At 36.6% G+C, this 27318-nt stretch overlaps 4 protein-coding genes across 4 annotated transcripts; 2 read left to right on the top strand and 2 right to left on the bottom strand.

Annotated features, from left to right (window-relative positions):
• Positions 1-983: 983 nt before the first annotated feature.
• Positions 984-1802, bottom strand: LOC146139634 (alpha-tocopherol transfer protein-like). The gene has a single exon (XM_083391163.1). It carries the CDS (start codon positions 1800-1802, stop codon positions 984-986), a length of 819 nt encoding a protein of 272 aa, XP_083247289.1.
• Positions 1803-6188: 4386 nt separating this feature from the next.
• On the top strand, positions 6189-7083 carry LOC146139633 (protein LRATD2-like). The gene has a single exon (XM_083391164.1). The coding sequence runs from the start codon at positions 6257-6259 to the stop codon at positions 6947-6949; it is 693 nt and encodes a 230-aa protein (XP_083247290.1). The 5' UTR covers positions 6189-6256; the 3' UTR covers positions 6950-7083.
• Positions 7084-7481: 398 nt separating this feature from the next.
• Positions 7482-17231, top strand: LOC146139632 (pre-mRNA splicing regulator USH1G-like). The gene is made up of 10 exons (XM_083391162.1): positions 7482-7995; positions 8200-8306; positions 8825-9050; positions 9352-9443; positions 9576-9672; positions 10110-10181; positions 11675-11832; positions 12798-12910; positions 13788-13924; positions 15604-17231. Exons 1-10 carry the CDS (start codon positions 7837-7839, stop codon positions 15742-15744), a joined length of 1302 nt encoding a protein of 433 aa, XP_083247288.1. The 5' UTR covers positions 7482-7836; the 3' UTR covers positions 15745-17231.
• A 1820-nt stretch (positions 17232-19051) lies between these two features.
• On the bottom strand, positions 19052-22783 carry LOC146139631 (folliculin-like). Its single transcript, XM_083391225.1, has 3 exons — positions 21824-22783; positions 20261-21180; positions 19052-19862 (listed from the first exon to the last, which is right to left on the bottom strand). The coding sequence occupies exons 1-3, from the start codon at positions 22403-22405 to the stop codon at positions 19637-19639; spliced, it is 1728 nt and encodes a 575-aa protein (XP_083247351.1). The 5' UTR covers positions 22406-22783; the 3' UTR covers positions 19052-19636.
• Positions 22784-27318: the final 4535 nt, after the last annotated feature.

The raw sequence follows: 27318 nt of genomic DNA, 5'->3' as shown, positions 1-27318 counted from the left end.
CGATGTGTCCTTTCAAAAAGAAAGTGCTTGTGAGAAACATATAGGCTTTAAATATTCTCTTGACAAACTAATGTCACTGCCTTTAATTTTGTGCAAATTAATTTGGATTCATAACATATTCTTTACTACAGGTGCGGTTTGAATTACTACCTCACATTCTCATTTCTGTCTTAAGACTTCACCGCCAGGCGCGGATTCAGGAATTTTGTTTGGGAGGGACATGATTTTTTTCAGGCTTTTTTTTTCAGGGGGGGGGGGGGGGGGGGGGGTGCAGGTGCCCCCTGGATAAGCTCTTGTTCAGGGATGGAGCATTACTTTGACCTGTCGGCGTTTGCATTTTCGTCGATTAGTGAAGTGCAAACAGTGGAGCTCAATATTGACCTTTTTCATATTTATAAAGGAGTCATGTATATGTATTGAGTCATGTATATATATTATTTTTTGTTTTGTTTAAAGAAGGACTTTTCCTGGAAAACGATTTGCTGCTTTTACCTATGGGTGCACAGAAGCGGTCGTTCTTAATTTTATTTATAGATTTTTTGGATATCGTACAAGAGCTTCCTTGCGTATCGACTAAGTAGAATAATTCCTGATCGGAATAAACTAAAGGCTAATTAATCACAAGTGGTCCATTTTGTTTCTCACCAAAACAAAGAGTAATTTTAAGGCCTGATAAAACCAAACCAATCATTGCACCTTAAAACATAACCAACAACTCTAAAATATAAAACACCGCGGTTTGCTGGTCCAGATTGGAGTTTCAGAAAAAATGTATCCAAACAATATTGCGGTAAAACAGGCAAATATCAGCAACGAATCAAACGAATTATAAATGAAAAGTATACAAAAAAAGGAAATAAAAAGGCAAATGTCAAGATTAATAAATGCAGGCTAGAATTTTTTTCAGGCGACTTAGGCCGCCAAACGCAAGAAAAATAAAGGGCGTTCTGGAAAATAAATGACAAGCAGCGAGCATTATTTGTCTAGAGTCGAGTCTGCTGACCCAAAAGCGTATTCTTCCATTCTTCTGTCTGTACTTCTTCCCCGCTGCCAGCGAACATAGGCGGCAAAAGCGAGCGGTCGATGATCTCGAACAAACCACTGAAGTCCATTCCGTGCAGGCGATTCCTCCTTTTCATCTTTTCGCTCATCATCGGCGCCGTGATGGCATAGAAAATGTCGTAGAACTTGGGCTGGTTGGTTACGTGCATGCCTCTGACGCGCACCGGCATCGAGTTCTGGATGATGTTCACAAACTTGCCGGCCACGAACGGCATTTGCTTGACGTAGTCGCCGGGCATGTAGGCCAGGTCCTGGATAATGGTCATGCCGCAAATCTGCACCTCCTCGTCGTTCAGCAGAATCTCGACTGTGAGAAAAATCGAGGCGAACATGTCGAGCAGCAGGTTTTCCTTGCCCAGACCAGGCCTGCCAAACACCACAGTCGAACCGTCTTTTGCCTTCCCGTTCATTGGAACGACGATGCCGGCGTCCAGGGCGTCGCTCATTAGCACTGGGTTGTGCACGCGGTCGTACACGTCCGGCCAGCCTTTTGTGTTGACCACGTAGTTTCGCACCATGGCTAACGCGTCGCTTTCCCTGAACTTCTTGGCGCGCAGAAAGCGCAGCAGAAATTGGTCGCTCTGATCAGGAAGCTTTAAATCGGGAAATTTTGCCTCGAAACTCGATCGCAGCGAATCGATTGCCTTAAGCCGCTCTACATTGTCTCTAGGCTCGTTCAGTTCTGTCACTGCCTTCTCGAGCAATTCGTCGGTTAAGGTAAATTGATAACGCGAAACCATTTTGTGGTAATGCGATCGACAGGTTAATGCGCTAAACACAAGGCGACAATGACAAGGAGCTGTAACAAAGCTACATCTTCGGCAACCTTTGTAACCGAGTTAATTATTAACCAATATTATGTAAGCCTATAGTGTTGCATAATTCAGCAAACTTACCAAATAAACAAGCCAAATTTAAAACAAAAGTTGTTCTACCACTAATGGGATTTATTGTAGGTAGGCTATTTCTAGCTGTTGCCTATAGTTTTTTTGACCCTTTCGAATATAACGCGTAACCTAATTCTTTATTCGCACATAAAACGTTCTATAAAGGTCTAAACTTGGAATCGAAATTAGGCCTATTATCAAAATATATAGTTTTTGATTGGATAAGAATACATGATTTAACATTTTTTTAAAACTGTCTGATTACAACACTAATAAAGCCATTGCTTTTCTTGACTGGTTTCTCAAAAGCCATTAGTCTGCAAAGCTAATAGGCAATTGCAAAGCTACCGCAATTTACATATAACCTATAGTGTTGGGACGTACGCCTAATTGTTTCATAGAACATTTTTTGCTATTAACGACCAAAAATACTTTAGTCGGTTACATTGCACAACAGTTACTTTTTTATAACATTTGTGCCTACCGAAACTATATAGGCTATGTACAAAACTATAGACCAGGGGTGTTCAAATGATTTCTGCCATGATCCACCACCGCCAAACCTGACAACATGATGATCCACCAAATACGAATAGTAAACATATTTGACACGCTTTAATTTTTCTGGTGCTTTATTTCTGTAAACGTGATAACTTTAATAGTTAATCTTGTTTAGTGCTTGTTAACCTTTCTAAGTCAGGGCGCACGTGGCGAGCGAAGCGAGCGCGATTTTTTAGGTATAGGCCTACCTGTTTTCTTTTAAATTTCTTGCAAGTTTTTATTACATTGCCGAAATACAAAATGCTAAAAAATATATGTCCAATATTTTTGAATGCGTTTTCCATTAACGGTAACGAAGCGCTGATCTAGTTCAAACGACCGCATCAAAACTTAAACAAGCCGAAAGTAGAAAGATGATTAGCGCGAAGCGGGAAAATTTTTCGTACTTACGTAGTTAAAATATAGTCAAAAAGTATTTGAAATGGACTCGTATCTAGTTTGTCAAAGAGGCGGCGCGCCGAATGAATTACATTGACGGGGCGCATCCAGCCGGCGTGCCGTAGGTTGCCGACCCCTGTTTTAGACTTAAGGTCTTACAATAGCATTGAATTAGGGCTCTTTGTCGCTGACTAATATCCTCAAACGCTCACAAAGATTAGCATTTAGGAATTTCGTTCTATGCTTGATTTTTTACAAAATTTATTAACACTGACAATTCACATGAGGACACTGTAGAATGTTTATTTTTTTAAGACTACATTAGAAGATCCGCACAAAACGCTGAAAAGATCCGGAACTGAATCGCGATCCGCCATTTGAACATGACCGCTATAGGCTATGTAAAACAGTTGAGTCCATTAAAAAGTTCGAGAGATTTCTCTGAACATGAATTACAACAGCTTTTGGGAAACGTTTATTTATTATAGGCTACACCAGGTGCCGAAAAATGTAATTGATTAAGGAAGCCGTGAAAATTATATATATTTTTTCACTTTTGATGAAACCGGCAGCCTACATTTGTTTTGATAAAAGTTTAGGCTATAATCTGATTGTTACTTAATTGGTGAGTAGCCTACGCCTAATTGGTGATCCTTAAATCCGTCAACACTGATTCGCGTTCCTTAGGTTTCTGGCCGGTGTGCTACACCAAACAATTCAAACGGCGACGTCCGAAATACCACTTCCTTAGCCTACCACGGTATTGGGTATTCTTATAGCATTCCATTTACTGTTTTTGGTGAAATTACTAATTGTCGTTTCAGTAAAATGACAGTTGACATGGACTTTAGTCAATTAAATCAAATAACTTGTTTTAATCGAACTTTTTATATGAAAAGGATCTACTAATATATCTAATTTTTTGCACGTCAAACCATTAGATTGCTAAATATTATTTTTTGTTATTTTTTTGATTTGAGTTATTGCTCACAATCGGACGATTTTAAATTTTTATCCTTTTTTATTCAGTGATGTGACTTATAGTTGACTTGCTCTAGTTATGATTGAATGGTACTCACTCGGGCAACTGGTGACTTGTAGCCTACACAGTCTTGACTTGCTTTTTTTAACACTTGCCTTGTGTTTTTGTTATTTCACACAGTATATTAGATTAGAGCACTGTTTTTAGTGGAGTATGTAATTGTACTGTTTGTTGTAAAGTAGTCTGAATATGGCGTAGGATGCATGTCAATATCCAATAAAGCTTTCCCTTTGTGTGAGGGGTTAAACTAGGCTAGATTTTCTTTTCTTGGGGAACAAAAAAAAAAATTGTAGCGGAACGCAAATTTCTTATTGGCTGAAGAATCTCCGTAACAAGCGTCTAAACAGGTAACGTTAGCTAGGAAACCTGAGGCTATCGTTAGATGCCGCTCAAATATGCAACCGAAATCTTATTCTAAATTCAATGGAATGGCGGGTGGCCTGGTAAAAAAGGGGCATAGCATTTTGACTTTTCACCGCTACGTCGTACCTGCAAAATATTTTACCGGAACGCCGTTTCTTTTTACGAATTTCAGAATGCCTTTTTTCTTTTAAGTATTCCAGACTTCGTTTTTTGATATGTATATGGATGTTTTTACTAAAGTTAATGCAAAACAAATGGCTTTTGCTTGACATCGGTTTTGCGCACTCATCCGTGACATTTTTTCAAGAGCAATCTGTCATAGAATACTAAGAGGTTATGATGAAAATATTTTTTATTCTGCCTTAAAACTTTTCTGTTTCTCGTAAGCAATTGGATTCAGTATCTTGCAATGTTTTTAAAATTTTACGAATAGCCATAGTTTACATTTATTTTATCATTGTTTTTTCCCAATTTTTTTATTGTTTTTCCCAAAGAGAAGCTCTTCGGTTTTTCCTAATGATCGCATACGAATTACGAACCATATTAACAGTTTGTTATTACTTTGTACAAATGATACTATATAACCTACTAATAAACTATCATTGCTTTACTTTAATAGGGATTTATTTACCCAAATTTTAACTGATTTACGTTTGTGTCATTTATATTAGCATTTGTTGTCCTACAGTTTTCCTGTAACTTTTATTTAATAAGGTCATCAGAAGAAATTGTAGTAAAGTTGAAGCTCTATCAGGCCGAAGCAATTTTGGCGCTGATCTAGAATCCGACCACAAATAATAATTGACGCACAATATTTGTGTTAGGCTGCAAGATAGCGTTTGCTGGGTGTAGGTGGGACAAGCATTATTATATTCATTATTTAATAATAATACTGGACTCACCCTAACCTAAACGCTAACCAGCACCCTAACCCAAATAATGTACGTTGTGGTAGAATTCACCAGCGCCCAATTTATTAAAATGAGATACGTATTTTAGATTAAGCTATTGAGACTTCTAAACCTTCAACTCTAAAGCACAACTTCCCCTTTATAGATAAGTTATATTATTCATGCTTAAGGAATATGGTTGTTTTCAAAATTGATGTTTTTCTGATTAACTGGAGTACCACCAATTAGACCAAAAAGCTTAAATGTTAGCAATCCGATTGCATTCCAGTACCTTCCCCCCAAAACTCTTTGGTGTTGAATCCTAGTTCAAAAGTATGCCAGTCCCAATTGTATTCCAGAGCCCTTCCACAACTATCTTTGGCGTGGAATCTAGAATGTTTGTTTAAAAATTCATATCAGTGATGTCATTCGGTGTGACATATCGCTGGCCTACGTAATATACAATAAAAAAGGGCTGGTTTTGAGATATATATTTTCCTATTTTGGTATAGGTTAAAGCCCCAAAAAACTTTTAGTAAAAATTTGGCGGTTACAAATTGTGAAATCCAGTTTGAATGCCAGTGGCATGATTTGGCATGAAATATTGTTCTAGTGAATTTGCAATAAAAAACAGGCCTTTCTAGTGTATATATCACAAAATTTTAGTGTAGAATTTTGACAATAAAAATTATTAGTGTAAATCTTTGGCAGCAACAAATTATGGAGTGTTTTGACTGTAAATACTGACTTATTTTTTTAAACAAGAATTTTTTTAATGGACCAGTTGTATAGGTGTGGTGAGAACACAATATATTTAAAATTACATAAAGTGTAATTTGTTCACAGGGCATGGCTTCTATTTTCTCAAATACAATTAATAATATTTTAGTAAAAGTGAACAAGTTTCTTAAAAAGCTCCATAGCCCAAGTTAACTGTTGCACTTCTAATAGATGGATTTTCTAGTTAAAACTTATATACATAACATATTTATTAATTTCAGTTCTTAACCAATTACAATCCAATGCTAATTTGTATTTTTGCAAACTGGAATGTGTTTTAATTGACATTCAATATGGGAAATGCAGAAACCAGAACATACGAGCAGGTGTCCACACACGATGATACCAAGTCTGAAGATTTGATGTTTGTGTTTCACTCAACTGATGATGACTGTTCAGAAAGAGTTGTACACGATGAACTTCCACCTGTAGACGAAGAATCTGTGATTTGCACGATCCTTCAAAATAAGCGTGTTATTTCTGATGATAATCGTAGTGCCGACCCATGCTTATTTGAAAACCTTAGAACAGTTTTTAGGCCCGGCGATGCAGTGGAAGTAAGGATGCCCAATGCCCCGAATCATTGGATAATTTACACTGGCAGCGATGCCTGTGTCCACATGTTAAACGGAGAAATAATTAAGGAAGACTTGTTGGATGCCTGTGCTGGATGTATTGTGCGAAATGTTAGCAATGTGTACACTATGAAGCCATTGTCAATTATCGAAATCCTCAGCAATGCTAAGTCGCAAGTTGGTAAGCTTTGTCAATGGCCGAACAGCGAGTGCTTTGTGCTTTGGTGCCGCACTGGATTGAAGGAGTTCATGAACTCAGAACAGTACCCAGAAGTCATGCAGCCTGTTAAAAAAACCTCTGCAACCACTTACACTCTTCAAATATACAACAATAAACGGGAGTATGAAACCTTAAACTTTGATACTCTACCAGCAGCAATCCAGTACAAACGAAGCCTTAATGGGCCATAGAATTGTGCATTTCTCATGTATAAACTCACTGTTACAAACTAGTGTTTATTTATTACCGAATTTTACTTTTGTATTGTATTGCATTATTACAGACACAGTACCTTATGTTTATAATGCAAAATATTTTGATGTATGGTTTGAAGTGTGTACCTAGTTTAGTGACTTTTTGATTTATGCTGTTTTAAAAGCTTTCCTATATTCTGTATTTGCTGTTATGATCATCTGCAGGTTGAACACACAAAACAACTGAACTACAATGTTTGTAATTTTGCATGAAATGTTTTACCTAAAGTGCATAATTTTGTAGTAGTTAGTAGGATGCATCCACTTTTATTGACTTGTAATAATTAAAAACATGAATTATGATTTTTGTTATATCAGAAGTGTCCCAGCATTAAACTGATTTTTAAGCTTCAAAAATAGTGATAAAGTTGTATACAGCTAAACATTTAATTTAATTTTGTTTTTCCTGTTAACTAACATTAATCATTGATTACTGTTGAGTCATAACAAATATGCAATATATATATATAAATATATAAATTATGTTACGAACTAAATTGTAATCATCAATCATTTTGTTTCTTGTATTTTGATTATTACATGTATTTGTTGGCCAGACTCTGCCGTTTTTTTGCTATACTTTTTCCATATGTATTGAAATTAAAAACGCTTACAAAGATAACACACTGGAAATGGGCCTTAACAAATAAGTGACACTGCTGCCCCATTTTCTAAAACCCAAAGTTGAGTTATTCAGGTGGTTTGTTTGTTATTTGTGCTCCTGGTTGATCTTTACACAAGTTTGTTAATTATATGTACTGTTGTTTTTACGTGTCAAAATAGCCAAGTGAACTGCAATCGCTTTTAACTTTATCTGTTTGCGTATGTTTTTGTTGCACTCTTTGAACTATAAACGGACAACACTATATATTTCTTTTAGCAAAGGTCTTGGTGTGCTGTCAAAAGGAGAAAACACTTTAACAGCTATGAATGACAGGTATCACAGAGCTGCTAAAGATGGCCTTCTTGAACTATTAAAAGAGGTGAGAAAACAAATGTTATTGTTGTGGTGACAGCAGTTTACTTTATTTCTACAAATAAATTATTAAATTAGAGGTAAAATTTTAAATATATCTAGAATTTAGTAGTGTTCAATTTCTTAAAAAGAATAGAAAACCAAAAATATGTTTGAATTTAATTTTCTACTGTACATTGAAAGAGATTTGTTTTGTATGTTTTTTTTTCAGGCGCAAAAGAATGACTTAAATCGATCAGATGAAAGTGGAATGACACCAACACTCTGGTCGGCTTATCATGGCAATTTGCCTGCCCTAAAACTGTGCTGCAGAAGAGGGTACATCATATAAATCACTACTTTTAAATTATTAGCTACTGTTTTCGGAGCTATTGACGAAATAGGTATTTGGTGTGTTAGTGTAAGTCCATGTTTGCACTGTTCAGTTTGGTTTAGTGAGAGGCAATGCAAAAACTAAACATGCCAAACTTCCACTTTAGATTAATCATTTACTTTGGCTCAAGTGGATATTTCAGTTAACAGGAGTTGCTGCCCCTTTCAAGTTTGACGAATAGGTTTTGAATGTAAAGGCATGCACCATTGAAACTACTATACAACATACAAGCTATGCATAAGCTGTGAAATCCATGACTACACACATAATGCATTGTTGTGTTTTGAAATGTGGTTTAAATGCCCTGACTATGGCAGGTGTTAAAATTTAGTGTTTCACCCAAGATTTTCTGTGGTTTTATGGGGCCACAGCATAAGCTCCTGGTAGCATCACCTTAATTTAAAGTTATTATTTTTTCTGGCACCCATAAACTCAGTGTGAATCCTTATTTAAATTTCCATAGTGGAAACCCGAACAAAAGTGATTACAATGGCAACACAGCCCTGCACCTCGCCGCCCAGAATGGTCATCTTACTCTTGTTTCCTTTCTTGTGATGATGAACGTGAACATTTGGAAGATGGACAACAGTTTCCATACTGCCCTAGAGGTGGCTGCCATAAGGAACCACACAGAGTGCATGAAGTACCTTGACAATGCCACCAACAGAAAACTGAGAGAAGACCCAAAGGTACGAGTGTTTTTGTTAGAAAATCCTGTGTTGCATTTCTAACCAATGTTTTTTTTTCTTGTCCACTTCTGGTATATTAGATCTGCCCAAAGTGGTAACCTTATGCATTAAAAAAATTATCTATTCAGATGCGACACAGTGTTTGCTTTTTTGCACTCTTTATGTTCCAAGACCTGAATAGTGAGTTTAAGAGAAATTTATTACTGCTTTAACAGCCCTGTAAAAACATCAGACCATTATTTTTATTGGAACTAAGCAGATGCTGTTTGCTTGTGCAATGTGGACAAATTTTGTCTTGCAGAAAGTGAAAGAACTCCAATCGCAAGCGATGGTCGATGCCAGGAAAAACAAGGACAAGTATGACAAAATGCAAGCAACAAGAGACGAGAAACAGTAAGAATCCACTAGTTGCTATTTTGAAATAAAACATTCAAAAGTTTCTGTTTTTTATTTGCCAATATACATATATATATATATATAAATGTATGTGTAAGACAAATCACTAGGGTTTTTTATTTTGATTAGGCAAAGGATTTCATCGCAAAATGCCCCTGCTCCAGCTCGCCCAAAAACCAGATCCCTAGCTGGAACAATTTCTAGAAAGTTCAACAGTATGTCTTTGGTAGGTATAGGCAGGTTTTTTTTTTAAGGTTTGGTTTGGGTGACCGCTAAGTAGTTTTAAGAGACCTCAAGTGTTTCATTTGAATACCAAAAAGTTGCAAGTCCAAAATTTGTTAAACCACTGAAGAAATTTTGGGGACTTTCGGTCCTCCAAAACACCTTAAAAAAACACTGGAAGTAGTGATGTGGACCAATTTGTAAACACAAGTCAACCATGGTTAGGTTTGCAATAAAAGGCTACTTTGATAAGTAGTTTTGGATATTTTGTTTTTAAATTTTAGTTATTTTTTTCCAGAAAATAGTATTTGTATAAATGCTTGTTATTCAAAAAGTTATTTTTTTATGGTTAAGCCCAGGTTTTTAAGTTTACCTAATCACGTACTGTTTGTTATTTTTGTATAATTGTCAACGAAATAGTAAGCATTATTTTTTTTACAGAAGAAAAATAAGAATCCCCCACAATTATCGGTCTACAATGATCCGAAAGAGACACCAAGCAGCATGAATGACGTGAGTTTTCAGCTGTGTATGGCCAAGTTAGCTTGTTTCTTTGGAACTGCAATTAACAAACGATATACACTTTAAGAATTGCATACAACAACACTATGAGTAATGTGGATTTTGGTGTTGTTGCAAAAGGTAGGTTTTGCAAAACAAAGCTGACAAACTATTGTTGCACCAATTACAGAGTGTAACCTAAAGTTTTATTGCATTTAAAATCATCGTTTTAACTTTTTTTATTTTGGCATAATAAAGATGTGCTTAGCAGCTGCCAGTTTTAATTTACCTTTATATAACAACTCTGTTTTATTAGTTTATTACAACTATATTTAAATGATATAGCGAGGTCCATCAACAGGAAGTAAGTAGCTGTAAAGCTATTTGCTTAATACCATTCAAGCTAGTGCCTCGACTGGCCAGTGACTCATGCCACGCAAAAAGGTTGTTTACTCAGTAGAGTTATTTTGCCTGATATTGAATACCGCCTTTTTATTTTTTTTAAACCAAAGAATATCGCTTAATCGCTTAAATACATCCCAGAAAGGGTGTAACGAGTCAGCAAACATAGCTTGTCTTTAGCAGCACTTTTCAATATGTTATTCAAATTACCACAAACAAGGCCCTTTTAGAGTGCAACACGACGGCCGCTAACCGAACGGTTAAACACGATCCCGTCGATCCGATCTTTCTGTTGTTTCTGCGCTTTATAATCAGACAGAATGTGTGACTTAGTTTCGTACCAATTGAAAAAAATAAGATTTTAAAGAGGGCAAGTTTACCTCTTCTACTCTCCTGTGTGTTTTTTATAATGGTATTCAACTTTCTTTAGGTTTTTTATAACTATTTACTGGCTCTTTTGAATAGATTTAAATACTGAATTCAATAAAGCATTACACCGTATAAAAGACCTTCAAGTTGCAGCGATCAAAAAGTAGGGAACGGCACCCAAGCGAGGCCCACATTCAATTCAAACAAAACACAATTAAAAAGTTCGATGCCATAAATGTTGGACTTAATCGGGATTGGGTTTTATGTCACATTACGCCTCATACCACGCGTTTCTACAGCCAGCGTAGTTTAAAGCGCAGTTTATATATATTAGACTTTTTCACTCGCGCTTTACTTTTACGTCGTGCATTTTAGTTGCTTTTATTTTTGCTTTGACCTGATGAAGCACGGTTGTGCGAAAGATTGTCAAGAGTTTATTACTATTTGTCTTTATATAGTGCCACCTGATTCCTCTATTTAGAATTAGGTAAGTACGGCGGTTTATAAAGATTGGCGCTGGTCCAGAATCCTACAACAGCGTTGAAACAATTTTTAAAGCAACGCACAATATTTTGGGTTTGGGTTTTATTTAATAATATTGCTTAACCTACCCAATTCCAAACGCTAACCCGTACCCTAACCCAAATAACTTTCGTTGTGGTATGATTTTCGACCAGCGGCCAAAGATTACAAAAAATATGGTTATTCGTCCTTCATTTCTACTTTTGTCCCAGGTCACCTACAAGCAAACTGCCGATATGAAAGGCTCAGAGGACACGTTTACCGCTCAAACTTGGCAGACGCCTGACGAGGACAGCTTTCAAGCGGCCCGACCGGCCTCTGATAACATGCCAAACTTTGGCACGATCGCAATGCACAACGGTTTTTCCAGGTTAGTCCTCAAATATTAAGGGTTATGCTGTAAAGTGCAGCACAAATGAGCAAACAAACTGAGCATTTTCTTGGTTATTTTTGTATAACCACTTTTGTATAACATTCGGAGGGGTGCAGCTAGATTTACCCTATCCTATTTCGCAGCATTCCTAAACCATTTTGTACTCCTTTTGGTGTGAGCTTGTTGCGTTGCAGTGGTTTGCATTTCCAAGTAAACAGATTTATCAGATTCATGAGTTTAAAACTATATGCATTGCTATTCAAAATAAATGACTAAATGATGTAACAGAATATGGTTGGATTGCTGTCCTTGACATAATACCAAGTTAATATGCAAAATACGAGTTGAAGTATAGAATCAAATTGCGAGATTCACCTAATGTAACTTGCATTCTGTTTTAATAATTTAAAGTTACCATTGTATCTCAGGTATATGCAAAAAATCACCATTGGGTTTCGGTTGCAGAAATGTAAAAAATCAGGTATCAATGTTGGTCAAAAAGAGTAATAACAGCCAATTCCAATTTTAATATATAGAATACATATTAGAGATAGACTGATCGGTTTACCAATAGTATCGGCCGATGTTTTGCTTCTACCGATATATATATATCGATATCGGTAAATTTGTGCCGATATTTTAGCCGACATTTTACAATGAAAATTTGACATAGTCTTTCCTTATAATCAAAAGATTTTCTATTTTTTTTTTAATTTTTTTTTTTTGGCAAACATTGTTTCGTTTAGCAGCACACCAAGTTAATACGCAAAATATTATTTTTATACATATAGATGGATAAATTGAAGTGTTATTTTAATTTCTTTTCAATTGATTTAAATTTTGACTATATTACAGGTAAAAATCGATTGGCAAAAACGTAAAAAAATCGGGTATCGTTATCGCTTCGAAAAAGTAATATCGGTTGATATATAATATATAAATATATGTATGTATTTTTCCAGGAAAAAGTTTCAAACTCCATCCGCCGCAGGAATGTACGACTTGCTTCCTTCAGACGGAAGAGTTACCGGAGATGACACAGACGGAACTATTGTTCCATCCATTTCACGCCCGGGTTCGACCTTATACCCTGTTGTTTCACTGATTAAATCTAGTTTCGATTTAAATGTAAAAGCTGTTGCCCTAATATGTGTTGTCCTTTGGCAACATTTTAACGGGTTTTCAGACCTAACAAATGGCAGAGCTACGGAGCATTATTGATAAGTTCAGCTAAGCGTACTAATAACATAGTAACATTTGAACCATGGAACCGAACTGCTCAATAAATCAAACCTTTTTTTTTTTAAATATATCTAAATGTTTTTCCTAATTCCTGTCCAAATTTACAATACTTTGCATCATTTTTGCGGGTTTTAAGACGTAATAAATGGTTAGCAGTTGTATTGTAACATTTAAACCAAGAATCAGAGCTGCGCAACAAATCAAACTTTGTTTTTAAATATATCGAAATGTTGTTTATCGCTAACTGTGTAAAGTTCAGACCTGGTGTGCATAAATCGATTTTTTTTATTTAAAGTTCCTTATTGCATTTAATAGAAACCTAAATAAGAATTTACATCATTTTCACCAAATTCCATCGCTTAAATTACTTAACTCCCGAAATCTTGATGCATACATTTTTCTCCGCTTTTTACACTAAAAATCATTGTACCAACACGTAGCACCAATGTATGTACGCTGGTTATGACATGGCAACGAATTTTACAAAAACAAGTAAAACTTAAAGTTTGAAAACTAGCTAAATTTTATTTAGGCAAGTCTGCATTCCTTTTAGATAAATATCGGTCCTGGATCGTACAATACTTTAATTTTTAGGATTTACTTGTTCTTATACGCGCCAGCGGCGGAGGAGTGATTGACAAGCAGAAGCCCACTGTCGAAGGCAACGTATTTCTTAACTTAGGTAAATCGTTTAATATTTAATCTTACAGAAATGAACGGCAAAGGGCAAGCGGACAAGGACGCCGAGTTTGAAATTTCGAGCGACGAAGAAGAAGGCGAACCTGAACCCGAGATCGAGGTCTTCCTCAAGTCGATGGATCTCGGAAGCTACATCGGCACTTTTACGGTGAGGAGGTTTATCGTTATGCGACGTGAGCTTACGTCGAGCGCTTATTTACAACAGAGTGATGTTTATGTAGGCAAAAAAAAACTTTTCTGCCGGTGGGTCGCTGCTATGAAGACTATTGAAGTGTAAAACGTTTGAAAACTAGTAAAACTACATTCAAAATAGTGGTTTAAAGGAATAAATATTTTCACCAAATGGAATAATCGCATTTTAAAAAATAGTTAAACGGCATCTTAAAACAATGCGCGATTCTGTTTTTTTCCCGTTTTAATTGAGTACGTTCAAGGGTCGAATGCAAATTCTGCTATAATCACCCCGTTCATAACGGTGCGTGGTCTTTCACGAGCCTTCCACACTTTATCTTGTGTGGTACATAAACTACATATATCTCCAGAATCCACAGATTTCAACAATACTAATCACTAATCAGCCTAACTATCGTGGCTCATTTAGATGTTCCGATATAGTAGAGAATGACTGTCGAATGCAAACAAACAGTGTATTTATTTTACATTTTCCGGTTGCATCGCAGCGATTGTGGGCGATTTAGAGACATTTCCTTAAACTGTGTTGCCTCCTATGACTGCTTTGTTGGGCCGCGTACATGTTGCAGTTATTACAACCTGATTTTTTTCCTTTTTAAAGTATGCTGCGAACATTAGTTTGTTAGGCATGTCGTCAACAATGGTTATGAATAATGCTCTGTAACTGCCTCACAGCAAAATTCCTGTCAGCAATTTCTTTTCTGTTGTCTTTTTGTGTGTGCTCCTTGTATTAATTAGAATGTTTTCATAAAGCGGCTAAAAATAGGTTATCACCAGTTTTCGTTTATTTTACCTAATTGTACTAAAGATGACTTTTTTTCGACTCTGCTCGAAGTTTGTTGAATTATTCTTACTAGCCTAAAAGCACCAATTTGTTAAATCTTAATGAATCAATATTTTGTAACTTGGGTGTAAAATGAGAATAGGTTAACAGGTAGAGTCATCTGTTAAATTATGTAACGGCTATTTCCTGTTTCCTCTTGGCATTTGCTGCTGTTCTTAAATACATAACCAGTATATCTGAAATACGGGTCACTTCTTACCACCTAAACGAGCGGTACTTTTTCTGTGGCATTCTTAAACTAAATTTTGCCAATCCCGTAGAAAATAAATATCGACGAAAGTTAATCAAAAAATGAAATCTCACCTCACGACGATTTTACTAAAATAATAAGATAGAACATCTTCGCGCTTTGTTTTAAAGCATCAGCTACTTCCAGTGCGGTTGACTTTCTAGTTCAAGAGTTGGCAACATTTTTGTAGTCGCGGAAACAAACCAAATTTAGAACGGTCTCTGCGGAACGTTTAATTTTAACTGTGCAGACTTTACGCTTCTTTTAACAATCCCCCTGATAAACGCGGATGAAACTAGGTAATTTTGCAATTTAGACTCGTGAAAGGAAAAAAGATTTGCGCAAAGCGCTGAATAAAATTGCTTGTAGGTAGTTGAAATAGCCAAAAAATATGAGGAATAGCAAGTTTGTAAAATAGGTCGCAAGCCGCATAATTTGCGTTGGCGGGCCAGATCTGGCCCTCGAGCCATAGGTTGCCCACCCCTGTTATAGTTACCTACTGCCAGTCACTCTGGCCAACAGATGCTCCAAATTTTCTAACAAACAACTTCTCATCTCTCAGGAAAACGACATGGATATGGAGGCGCTTATGCTGTGCACTGAAAGCGATCTGAGGGAGATCGGACTTACGCTCGGCCCGCGCAAGAAAATCATGAAGGCCCTGGAAAAGCGACGGGAAGAAGCTGAGTTGACGTCATTTTAATTCATGACTTCCGGTAAGGATTCCTAATTACTCTGCGTAGTACTGTTGTAGGGCTACCGAGACCTGAATAGCGAGTCCCTTTGTCACTCCCATTATTTAGAGATGTACTAATTGTATTAAACTGTTGTTTTTCAAATAGATGGTTCTAATTTCTCGTTGTGGCATAATAAGTCTTGGTTTTGACCAAATATCGCTGTTGGAGATGAGTGAAAAACATTTTCTAGATACGAAACGGGGACGTTTGATCCTACATAAAATTCGCCGCATTGATCGCTTTCCTAATGGCCTCCTTATATACGTGCGCACTGCTTTCGAATCGCTCAAAGAAACTCGTTCTATAGTCGTAATACATTTTCTTGATGCGCGAAATTGCACTACTGCTCTTTGCCCTGCTCCGTGTCGTAATGTGCTTTCGCCAGAAGAATTAAGAGTATCGCCAATTATTTTTTGTTCCAACGCCGATTTTTCCCATATTTTTCCAAAACCAACACGAACAACTTTGTTGTGTAACTTTCAGAGGTAAAAATCTTGTTTTTCGAACAACAGCAATCGCTAACGTTGAAGTACTTGTTATCGCGATCAACATCTCTATTAGTTCAATTTATTTTAATGCTTCTCTCTTTACGTTGCTAAAAATTCTAATATCGCCGATACCTTGGGAACAACTCTAAAAATTTTCTTTAAATATCAAAATAAGTAATTCAGCGCTTTACTGCTTGTATATTTTGCTTTGTTTTGTTTGATTGATGTAAATATATTTTGCGCAATATTTTATTGTTGTATAGCAAATCGTTTTCCTGCTCCTTGGTTAGTAATATTCCTTTGTTTCTTGTTGTGTAATATTATTTCTTTCAATCAAGTATCGCCTTTGTTACTTTAGCTGTAGTTCTATTGTCACTATTGAATTTCATATAAATCTGTTACTTATACACGTTCCATTAAGTGTGATTGTTTACAGACCATTGTGAGTTTTTCATGAAAGCCTTCAAATATCCCCTGTTCCGAATTCGTTTGTTTTTTTGGCGTACTTGATTGTGGTACTTTTAACTTTTTGCGTGGGTATTGGTGGAAAGTATTTTAGTGCTTAAAAACCATTTTCGCCACGTAACTTTATTTTGTTTTCGCGCTACTTTAAATGGTGCTTATTCCTCTTTTTGCCGAATAGTTTTGTGTGTGGCAATTTATTTGTTTTAATTTCTCGTTTATCGTGCCTCATTCAAGATCTTTTCTGACTGTTCTGAGTGTTCTCGTTGATTACAACACTGTAATGATCTTCATATAGAAGCTGTACAAACTCTGCTCTATTTCTTCAAGTGTGCATAATTCTCGACAATCATCTATGGTGTTAATTTTTCACTGTGCGTTGGCGGCAACAGTCATTAATTCTATAAAACTTTAAATTCTGCGGTGCTTATTTCATGGTTTTAAGACGATACGTATGTGTCATATTTCTTCAAAGGACGTCTAATAAAAAGGTATAGCTCTGATTGCATGTTTGCTGATCTTTCATGTATCAATGTTAAGCTATTATACATTAGAAAAAACGAAATAGGAAAATGCCGTACTTCTAATTTGGTGATTGCAGACCCAATTTGGTAGCATTTTGATTGATCCGACGTTGTGTTTATTACTGAGAGGCGTTTAAAACTGTATATTAGAAATAACGAATTTTGGTTTCGGCTCACAAAAACACAGCTAACGCAGACCGTGTGTGTCTCATTACATCCGCATCTTGTAACGACCAAAACACCCTTATATAGTTCTCAACCAGAACATCGGGCACATCAGCATTACCTATATTAAGCAATATGTGAAAGCCGTCAAGTCAAATATCATAACAGCCAAGCAGTGTTTCTCGCCGTTTAATTTGGTTGGCTCGCCGACTTAAATAGTGATTGGTTCTGGAAAGTTTATCAAAAACTTGAGAAAAGTCCTGAAGCAATACGAACTCATTAGTTAAATGACCATTATTAAATAAATTTCAATTTATTATTGCTATTATGTTACTTAAGTTTGGTTCACCTTGAGATTATAAGAAGTTTCAAGAGTCGGGTCATTTAAGCTTCGCTGTTATACGTAGCCTAATTACGCTTCATATTTCGGTAGCGGCGAAACAAGAAACACTCAGCTAAGGCAATTTCAAATGGGCTTACAATATTGGGTATAGATCATTCCACCCAACTAAGTTGCAAAAGGGACTTCTGTGGAACGGATTTTCGATGACCTCACAAAACTGTTTAAGAATCTGCACTTGATTATAGTGTTTACCATGTGTATTTTTGGTGAAATGTTAATATAAATTTTATGGTTGGAAAGCAGGTGCAAACTATCTCTTCATCCGGTGGATGAGTTATAAGACAATTCTGTAGTGAGTCTATACATCTATTCTCGAGTGGATGGCTGCAACCACACTATAATATTACCTAAATTGGGTAAATACAGGGGTCTATGGTTTGACGGAATCGTTGAGCTTGACACTCGAGTTAATTTTTGCGGCCATAGTGGGACTCCGGTTGCTTATAACCGATTGACAAAAAATCTTATTTGTCGGAACGGTGGAGACCTGATAGTATTAAACAAATCAAAATTTCCGGAGACAACGTTGAAAATTTTCGGAGGCAACGTTTGAAAGACATCATAACGGATAAGTAACCTTCAAAAACTGCCTATAACCGTTCGAACTCATGCTTCTATATGAGCAACCGAAATAGAGTCAAAATGTGTCCATGTCCAAGGAGATTGTGGTGAAGCCTTTGCGTTGATATGGGTGCTTACCTTGACTGAAACCACAATTAAAATTGGTTGTGGTCAACAAAGACACTAGCTTTTCTACCTGCGGTACACTTTCTGCACTACAAGTAACTACCCTTCCTTTACTCCCACGAAAATACAATTAAGTTATTAGTTCTGTCATGTGTTTTGTGTGGTAAAGTCTCGTTTGTTGTCTGTTAGTGAAATTAATGTGTCATTTTACCAAATTACAAAAAACTAAGAAAACACATGAGAGCCGCTAAAGGCTCATAGTTTGAGAAGCGTCGCTCTATGGAACATTGTGAAATTGTTGGGCTCGCTATTTGATAAGAGTTTTTGAACTGTTTACTTAGCCCTTGATTACACAAAATAAGGGATATTTTGATGTCTCTCGCAAAACCTTTTAGACTCCGCCACTCTTTTCCTGGAGCTAAAAATGTATTAATATTGCAGTGCTTTTGACGGTAAACTTTTTGTTGGTGGTCTTGTACCACTTTCGTTATTTGATATTTTCTTTGTCGAATTGGAATACCTTGTAAAGTATCTAAAAGACAAATTAGCCGTTATGGATGGTTTTAGTATTAACAATAACTTAAAAAAAGACGATAAAGGTAGCACATGCATTTTCGTATGGTGTACAATAAGCCCTAAAGAGCAAAACGATCATAACATAATGTATGCATTGAAAAATAATTGCAACAGTGTGCTTAAAATACAACAAAGTGTTGTTCGAAAAAAAGCATGAAATTTTAAAGCAACTCTGGTCTGTTTACTTGAAATTGAGATTTCAAGTAAAAAAATAAATGTTAAGTGCAAAAGACATATAAACAACGTTTTGATGTACAGTGTAAAGATCACCACGGTAACAACCTAAAATTAGTTTCTTTATCGCTTTTGTAAAATACTACTTTTTAAAGCAAGTTTTATCCAAATATAAACGATCTACAAAACAAGAAACAATTCTGGATCACAAATCAGATTTTAAACGCTTAGGCGGACAGCAGACATCAGTTGAACAATACTCCGCTGTAATGTGTATGTGAGTTTGAAACGTGTTTACCGCAAATAGCAAGCTTACTTTTCGAAAGCAAGCTTTACACTGCAGTCGCTAATAAGTTAGACTAACAGCATCGCATTACACTCAACCAGGGGTCTTGCGCTTTGAAAGAGCGTTTGCTTGCGCCAACTTTTCTGAGCGTGCTGATTTGATCAGCTGGTCCTTGAACTGCGAACTGAGTCCCTTCATCCAGAATTTGAGGAGCACTTTATCCTCCTCAGTGCAGCCGAGAGCCACCTGGAGCAATCGGTTTGTGTCCTCCGTGTTACGATTGTCAATCTTGACAAACTTGTACAGCACCATGGCAGTGCTAAACACACAACAACATTACAGAAATAAAATTAAAAAAAAAAGTTTTACAACAAACATTTCTGAACCACATGGTAAACTATTCTGGAATTAAGTTATTTGATGTAACATATCAGTTTTCATTTGTGGACATGTTGCACATCTTAGCACTATTTTGGCACACCAGTTAACAAACGCTTTTCTATTCAATGGCATTAAATACATAACCCATTTCAAACTAAAGAGCTTTACTACATGTTTTGTGCTGTTTAAAACCTAAAAATCGTAAGTAGCTGTATCAGTAAATCATTCTGGATTTATCAGTGCCTTTTACCCAACAAAAGGTTCCTATGGTAAAATATTCTTACAAAAATGTTATATATTTAACTTTAAGCGTCTTATGATCACATTATAACTTACTTCATCCATTCTTGCTTTAAACAAATTAGGCACTGCTTGACAACTTCTTCCGATAGACTGTCATTTGCCAAAGCCACCTCCAGCTTATGCAGCATTGATGGCATTTTTTCTGGTATAATGCAGCCACTGGTCATGCGAAATTCAATGCCGGTGAAAGCTGTAGGTGGAGGATTAGCAGTCAGTGACAACTGTGAAAATCGCTGCTGGACGATAGAAGACTTTTTAACAACATCTATCAGAATGTAGATTTCAGAGTTTTTGATGTGCGCAGGAATTAAGGCATTTTCTTTCAACCCTAAAAGGTTGGCTTCATAAGATTTTACATAAACATTAGAATCGGTGATCATTTTAACGCAACCAACTGGTATTATGGTTTTTAACACATGGAGAGCGGAAGTTACAATTTGCTGATCTTTTCCTCTCCAAATCACCTGGTTACCGATTAGTAAGTGCCAAGCTATTGCTTTAAAGAGAGGTGGCATCAGGATGTCCCGCATATGGCGCAGAGAAACAAATGAGTTATGGTAATCAATTTGGTAGGGCTCTTCCAAAGACTTGGCTTTAAGTTCTCTGTTGGCAATAGCAGCAGCCACATCTTCGTTGGAAATTATTGAACTCGAGCGTGAGTGTTTTGCCAACAACTCAGCACGAACTATATCATCTTCCAGTGGTGGCGCTTGCACAATTATTTCTTTAATCCTTTTGCGACAGGACTTCATTATCCAAGTGAATGCAGTGTGCAGGTAGGGATAAAGCTCCCCGATCCCTGTGAGTTTGGAAAGTGCCCTGGCATTTGAGGTGTCACCCCTGTGTTGGAAATAGTTGCCTGGAGTAACCGTATTGGTCATTCTGCGATGTTGCCTTGAGTTGCGCTGAGGGTTTTCCTTTGCCTCTGACTTGTAGATAAAGTCTGCACAGTTCTAAAAATTAAAGCACACACATTTCATTAGGTTAGATTAATAAACAAAGATAGTTACTAATTCAGAAACTAAATTATTTTATGTCTATACATAACAACATATTGGTCACTGATATATTTGAAATAGTATTTATTAAAAATATTTGTTACATTTATTGGATATGAAATTGTTCTATACAAAATTACATATTAATATTAGATTTCAATATACTTGGGTACACTATGCACGGATCTGTAATGAAGCTTGATAATAAATTGCAAAGCCAAAAAGGTCGAGTAAATTGACAGCATTTGATTAAGACGTTTCGATACGAGGTTGTATCATCTTCAGTTAATGACAATGTTTTTATAGTCAGTTTTACATTAATTGGAGTTAATGACCTTAACTGAAGATAATACAAGCTCATATCTAAACGTCTTAATCAAGATACTGTCTATTTACTCGACCTTTTTTGGCTTTGCAATTTATTATCAAGCAATATTACATTTCATATCAAAGTACTTTATATTTGGAATCACTATGTATAAATTATTATAATAACAAAGATCATACATTCCTGACTTATAAACAAATATAATTTAGAAAGGTTACAAACCAGAAAAATTATAAAAAAAAAGAACAAAAAATACATCTAAATACCGACCTGCAGATAGTCAATAACCTTTTCGATGCATCCAACCAGAAACGGATAGTTCTGAATCAGAAAAATTCTGTCTTCCATTATGTATATAATACTGTACCACCTTCTTTGGCCCCTTGCCAAATTATCGCTGACATAGAATGTACAGCTGATTACATAGCCGTGTTCATCGTCGCCAAACAAAATGGGCCCCTGTCTACCAGGGCAGACTTCACAACTCAAACTTCGCACACAGGCTTGTCGCACAAGACGAAACACTTCGGGATCATCTGGGTGCTGAGTGCTAACAAAGCGACTGCCAGTTTCTTTGTCGTGGCTAATGAAGCCTTCGTCCTTGTCAGGCATCGACCTACACGCCTGGCAAAGATCTGTTTTTCGGTCTTTATTTGGTTCTTTATCAACTTTCATCGTAGGAGGCTTGTCACCCTCTTCGCACTTGTCGGTTGGTGATGCGGGTGGTACTCTATGCACTTCGTGTGGAGCGCAGTTGGGTTCTGTGTCTGTGGCGTTGATTTTCTCACATGAAAACATTACGCTTGGCCCATGCTGCTCACAGAAATGGCAAAGTGCCATTACCGTGTCCATATTGGCAGTTGGAAAAACCTAAAATACTAGCGGGACATAGAGTGTGTGGACCTAACACTTCTATAAATTGCCAAAATGGTTGCATTAGTATTTAAAATAAAACTGACTATAACGACATTTGGCATTGTTTATAAACATAGATAACATCATACAAACAGATTTTTAAATTCTAAATAAACTGCTTAACAGTCATGGACAAGCGTCCAAAATAATATGCATCGATCGCGAATCCTCCCTGTACTACAGTTCTTAATAACCTACTTGGTATACTGACAGTAACTTGAAGTTAAAAGTACATTTTTCGTAAGCTTAGTCTTAGATTTCACTGTTAGATCGCAAATCAAGTCTTATGGTGGAGTAACTAAATAATACAGTCTCTAATTAATTGTTCAGTCAATGCTGCCTGTAAAATCAACGTTTTTAAAGCGGTTTACAATATTATTTCACAGAGTCAAGAAAATCACGAGATTGCGATGACGTCACTCGTAAACAAATGTCACAGGTCAGCTGACTGCTCGCATGACTGAACATCGTGTCACATGGCGGTGCATGACTAATAAGCACGGGGTGATTGAAATATATATGGATAGCATCTGTGACCAGGTGTAGGTTGAACATAAGTCCTGTGTTAGACGGGGCTGTGTCGGTTAGGGGGCGCTAGCTCTTCTCCAACCATTTGAGTTGTGCAGATCTGGCTTTATCCAACGACATAGAAACAAATAGGCTACATTTTATATGTCGTTGCTTTGACTTAGGTAATTTTGTGAAATACTGTGGGATAACATTAGGTGTTTCACATTAAATATCTCCAGTTTTGCACGTTAAACAATTTGATTGTCGTATATTGCGTTTCTGTTGTTTTTTAGTTGAATTGTTTTTCATATTCGGACGAGTAGCCTATACCAATTTAGTCCAACGACATGACTTAGGCTTTAGTTGTTCTCATAATGACTTGACATGTTATAGTCTTTTTTGCAAAAGATGTACTTTTTTAAATAACATTGACTGTGTGGGTGCGAACCACAATGAACGGTAATTTCACCTCTGTAAACGTGCGCGATCCGAACGACCCCACCATCGAACAGTCCTGCAATATGAGACTGATGGTTTTCGCATAAATTAGCATCACTTAAATAGGCCTACTCTAAACCAGAACTAAGCTTTTTAATGAAAGTACAAAACAGGAAGTTCTGGACAATTGACGAAACACGACCAGCAATGTGCTGACAGTTTTAAATAACACAAATGGGCAAGCGAGATGACGTCACAACCGACCATGCTGTTCGAACAGAATAGAAAAAAGGGTCCATCCACGTCTTCTTACTCTGGATGTAAACTTTGTTCAATGGATGTTAATATCCTCCTTGTTGATTGGCTCATTGCAGCAGTCAGGGGTGGCGTCTGACCTCCAAGACGTAGGCCTACAAAACTGTATTTGTCGGCGATAAAAAGCTCGCTTCGCACAATGAACGTCGGTAATCGAGGAGCTGAAGCTGAAAAGCTGCTTTGTGATCGAAGATTCCTCCGTTATCGAGCGGGCCGTCTTGCGATCCGATTAAAAATACTTACACCGGCGTTTAACAACATATTATACACACAGGAAATGTAGCCTATGTAGGCTACAATGCAGAAATATTCCCAAAATCGTAATAAAAATGTGGAAAGGCAAAGCCGCCAGTCAAATGCCTAAAGCAGGGTTTCTCAACCGTGGCCTTCGGCCCCCCTGGGGGGCCACGGAGCTGTCATTGGGGTGCCACGAGTATAAGTCTGTAGCAATGTCGTGGTATTGCAAAACCCGTGTCACTATTTTGAATTTTTTTAGTTAAACTCAAATTTGTAGTGTTAAATCTTCTTTGACCTATTGTAACGGATTTTTTCCTACACGTTACTACTTGTCATTCGTCAAAAGATTTGCCACACTCGTAGTCAAGCTTGCAATTCTTTATCTGCTCGTCTAATTGCCAATCATTGTTACGTCACATACAACCAACATTTGTGTTTTTCCTGTTTACTCAGGTTTTCTTAGGCACGTTTAACCAGCATTTTATTAGTTTGTAAACCGCAAGTTGGAATAAGAGTAAAACTAATACAAGCAGCAGTTGAATATTTTTTTTTCACAAAATGATTGTTGTTGTTCCATTGATTGAATGTTGTGGTAAAATTAATTGGGCTAAGTAGTCAAAGCAAACTTTACAAAGCGAAGGATAGTTGATTTGAACATACTTTCAGAGAAGTTTATTGTTTAAAATACGTTTTTACACGAAGCTTAAACAAGGTTTTGTGTTATCAAATGTCGAAAGCTCGCAAATGATGCGAGAGTTACGTCTCTTTTGGCTTCACAAAAGTTAGACGATACGGCCATAATTGTGCGAAGTGTCTGCACTGCTCGGTTGTGATGTCAAATGCGTCATTTCTACCCTCAAAACTAAAAAAGCATCCCCGCAGAAAGAATGACGATAGCAATGTTATTTCTGCCAAAAGAATACGATTCGACCAGGAAGCGACGTTACCTTATTTTGGATTTTAAGTGTATTTTTTTATTGGCTTTCGTTCAATCGAAGTGTTGTCATTAACGTGGTGAAATAAAATAAGTAAAAACACGTTGAACACAATTTTAGATTCTTTTATAATCGAGGGGGGCCACGAGGATTAAAAGCCTTTCGAAGGGGGCCACGAGGCATGAAAGGTTGAGAACCACTGGCCTAGAGTATATCGCTCTGTCTAGAACAGTGGTTCCCAAACTGTGGGCCATGGTTCAGGAGTGGGCCAACAAAACTAATTTCAGTGGGCTATTAAGCTATTTGAAAATATTGCTAAATATGTTTTTTTACGAGAATAATTGTTACCATATTTAAAGCTATATAGCAACGATTCCGTTTCCATATATATATTTGCAATTATTTGAATGATGGGCTAAAGGGCATGCAAAAAGGTTAAGGCACATGATGGGCCACAAACTGTTTTACAATGTTGTAAAAAAGTCATTTTGAAATGACTTAAGTCCCAGTCAAGTCATTCGTAAAATAACTTAAGTCCAAGTCAAGTCTTTTTGAATACATATAAAGTCAAGTCCAAGTCGAAGTCATCGGTTGCCCAAGTCAAGTCCCAGTCAATTATGAACAATAATTAAAAAAAAAAATTACATAAACACAACATAAAGCAAGCAAATTGTTTTATGTGCAAAGATTAGGACAAATAACGCAATTTTATAAATAATTGCTTAATAAAAACAATTTATTTTAACCCAATTCATTTTTCCAAATGACTTAAGTCAAGTCAAGTCATTTGCCCAAGACACTTAAGTCAAGTCAAGTCATTTTGCCCAAAAGACTTAAGTGTAGCCAAGTTATTTAAAAAGAGTGACTTAAGTGCATTTAAGTCAAGTCATTGACTTAAGTCATTACAACACTGCTGTTTTACAAAAAAAATTGAGGCCACAGAATAAAAAAGTTCGGTAACCACTGGTCTATAACAGGGTTTTTTTGGGCCACGGACCACTATTTTTTTTTTCGTGGACCGCAATACAAAGCAAATAATAAATAAAACCGAACTTTAATTATTTACGAAACTGACAACATCGATGGGACCAATGCCATTGATTCTTTCTGCTTCGTTTCACTAACTTTTGCGTAGGCAAACGGTTGGAATGATCTCAACAAACCGCAAATTCCGAATGGCGATAGTATTATATTATTACGCCATAGACGAGGAATACGAGAATTTTTCGTAACCAACTGTTTGACTGCAACAAAGGCGCAACAAGCAACATTTACGATACTGGATAGCAAAAGCTTTCGAAATTATTAAGTTGTGAATAACTGCGGCAATCATATATGAAAGAGTACGTACGGTACAACGTATATGAGCGACTCTTTAGTTTCTTGTCATATCGCCACGGACCACCTGTGCAGTCGTCGCGGACCACCAATGGTCCGCGGACCACAGTTTGGGAAACCCTGGTCTAGAAAATCAAAGTCAAGAAATTTTAAAGGTGATAATCTCTGAAACTCGAAAACAAACTTAAAGCCTTATCAATATTTAAGTAGCCTAAGCCCTAAAATGACAGACATTTTAACCTTGGCGTAAATGTTAAACTAAAAAGTTACACTATTCAAGCATGTAACCCAAATGGATATTCAGCTGTTTGTAAGGTAAAGAGGCATTAAGTGGCCTTAAAAAATCATCAGGATCTCTACCCAGAATACAAACAAAAGGGTCAGGTTATTCTAGGTGTGATATTACTGTTCAAACATCGTAAACCATATAGGACCAGACGGCAGGTTAGCTACAAAAGGTAAGGCACTTTGGAAGGCACAACTACTATAAGTGTGAGGGAAAAATATATCTGTAAATAGATTATAGTTTACGAGTGAAAAATATTCTCTAACGTATAATGTAGTTAGGCCTACACCAGCGTCCAGCAACTTAACAAAAATGGATGTAATTTTGCAACTGACAGAACAGCTATACGGTAAATTTAGTTTAGTTCAATGGCGGTTTTGAATCTGCACTGCACGACCTATACAGCAAAATTCATCGAGCTTTTAATTTAACGGTAAAATACTTACAGGGGCAGTGGCATACAGAGAAAAAATAGAGGGCGTCTTGCAAAAATTTGAAAGCAAGGAAAAGTTAAAACTGACAAGCATAGCGCCAACAAAAGTACAATAAACTATAGCCGTCATTAATAATCCTATAGGTTTAGATTAATGAAACTATATTTAAAATATACCGACAGTTTTGAATAACTTACATAGACAGGCGCGAGACGTCACAATCAACCATGCTGTTCGAACAGGATAGCCAGGGTTTGTTCTGATTTTCCCAAACTGCTACATCTTGGACTCAATTCTAATCAAAATACATTTTACAACACTGCTATTTCTTTCTATAGTTGGGTTTTTTTTGCTCGT

The sequence above is a fragment of the Ascidiella aspersa genome, chromosome 6, assembly GCF_963924565.1.
Source record: "Ascidiella aspersa chromosome 6, kaAscAspe10.2, whole genome shotgun sequence".
Taxonomy (NCBI): Eukaryota; Metazoa; Chordata; class Ascidiacea; order Phlebobranchia; family Ascidiidae; genus Ascidiella; species Ascidiella aspersa.
This window is presented reverse-complemented; position numbering and strand designations above follow the sequence as displayed.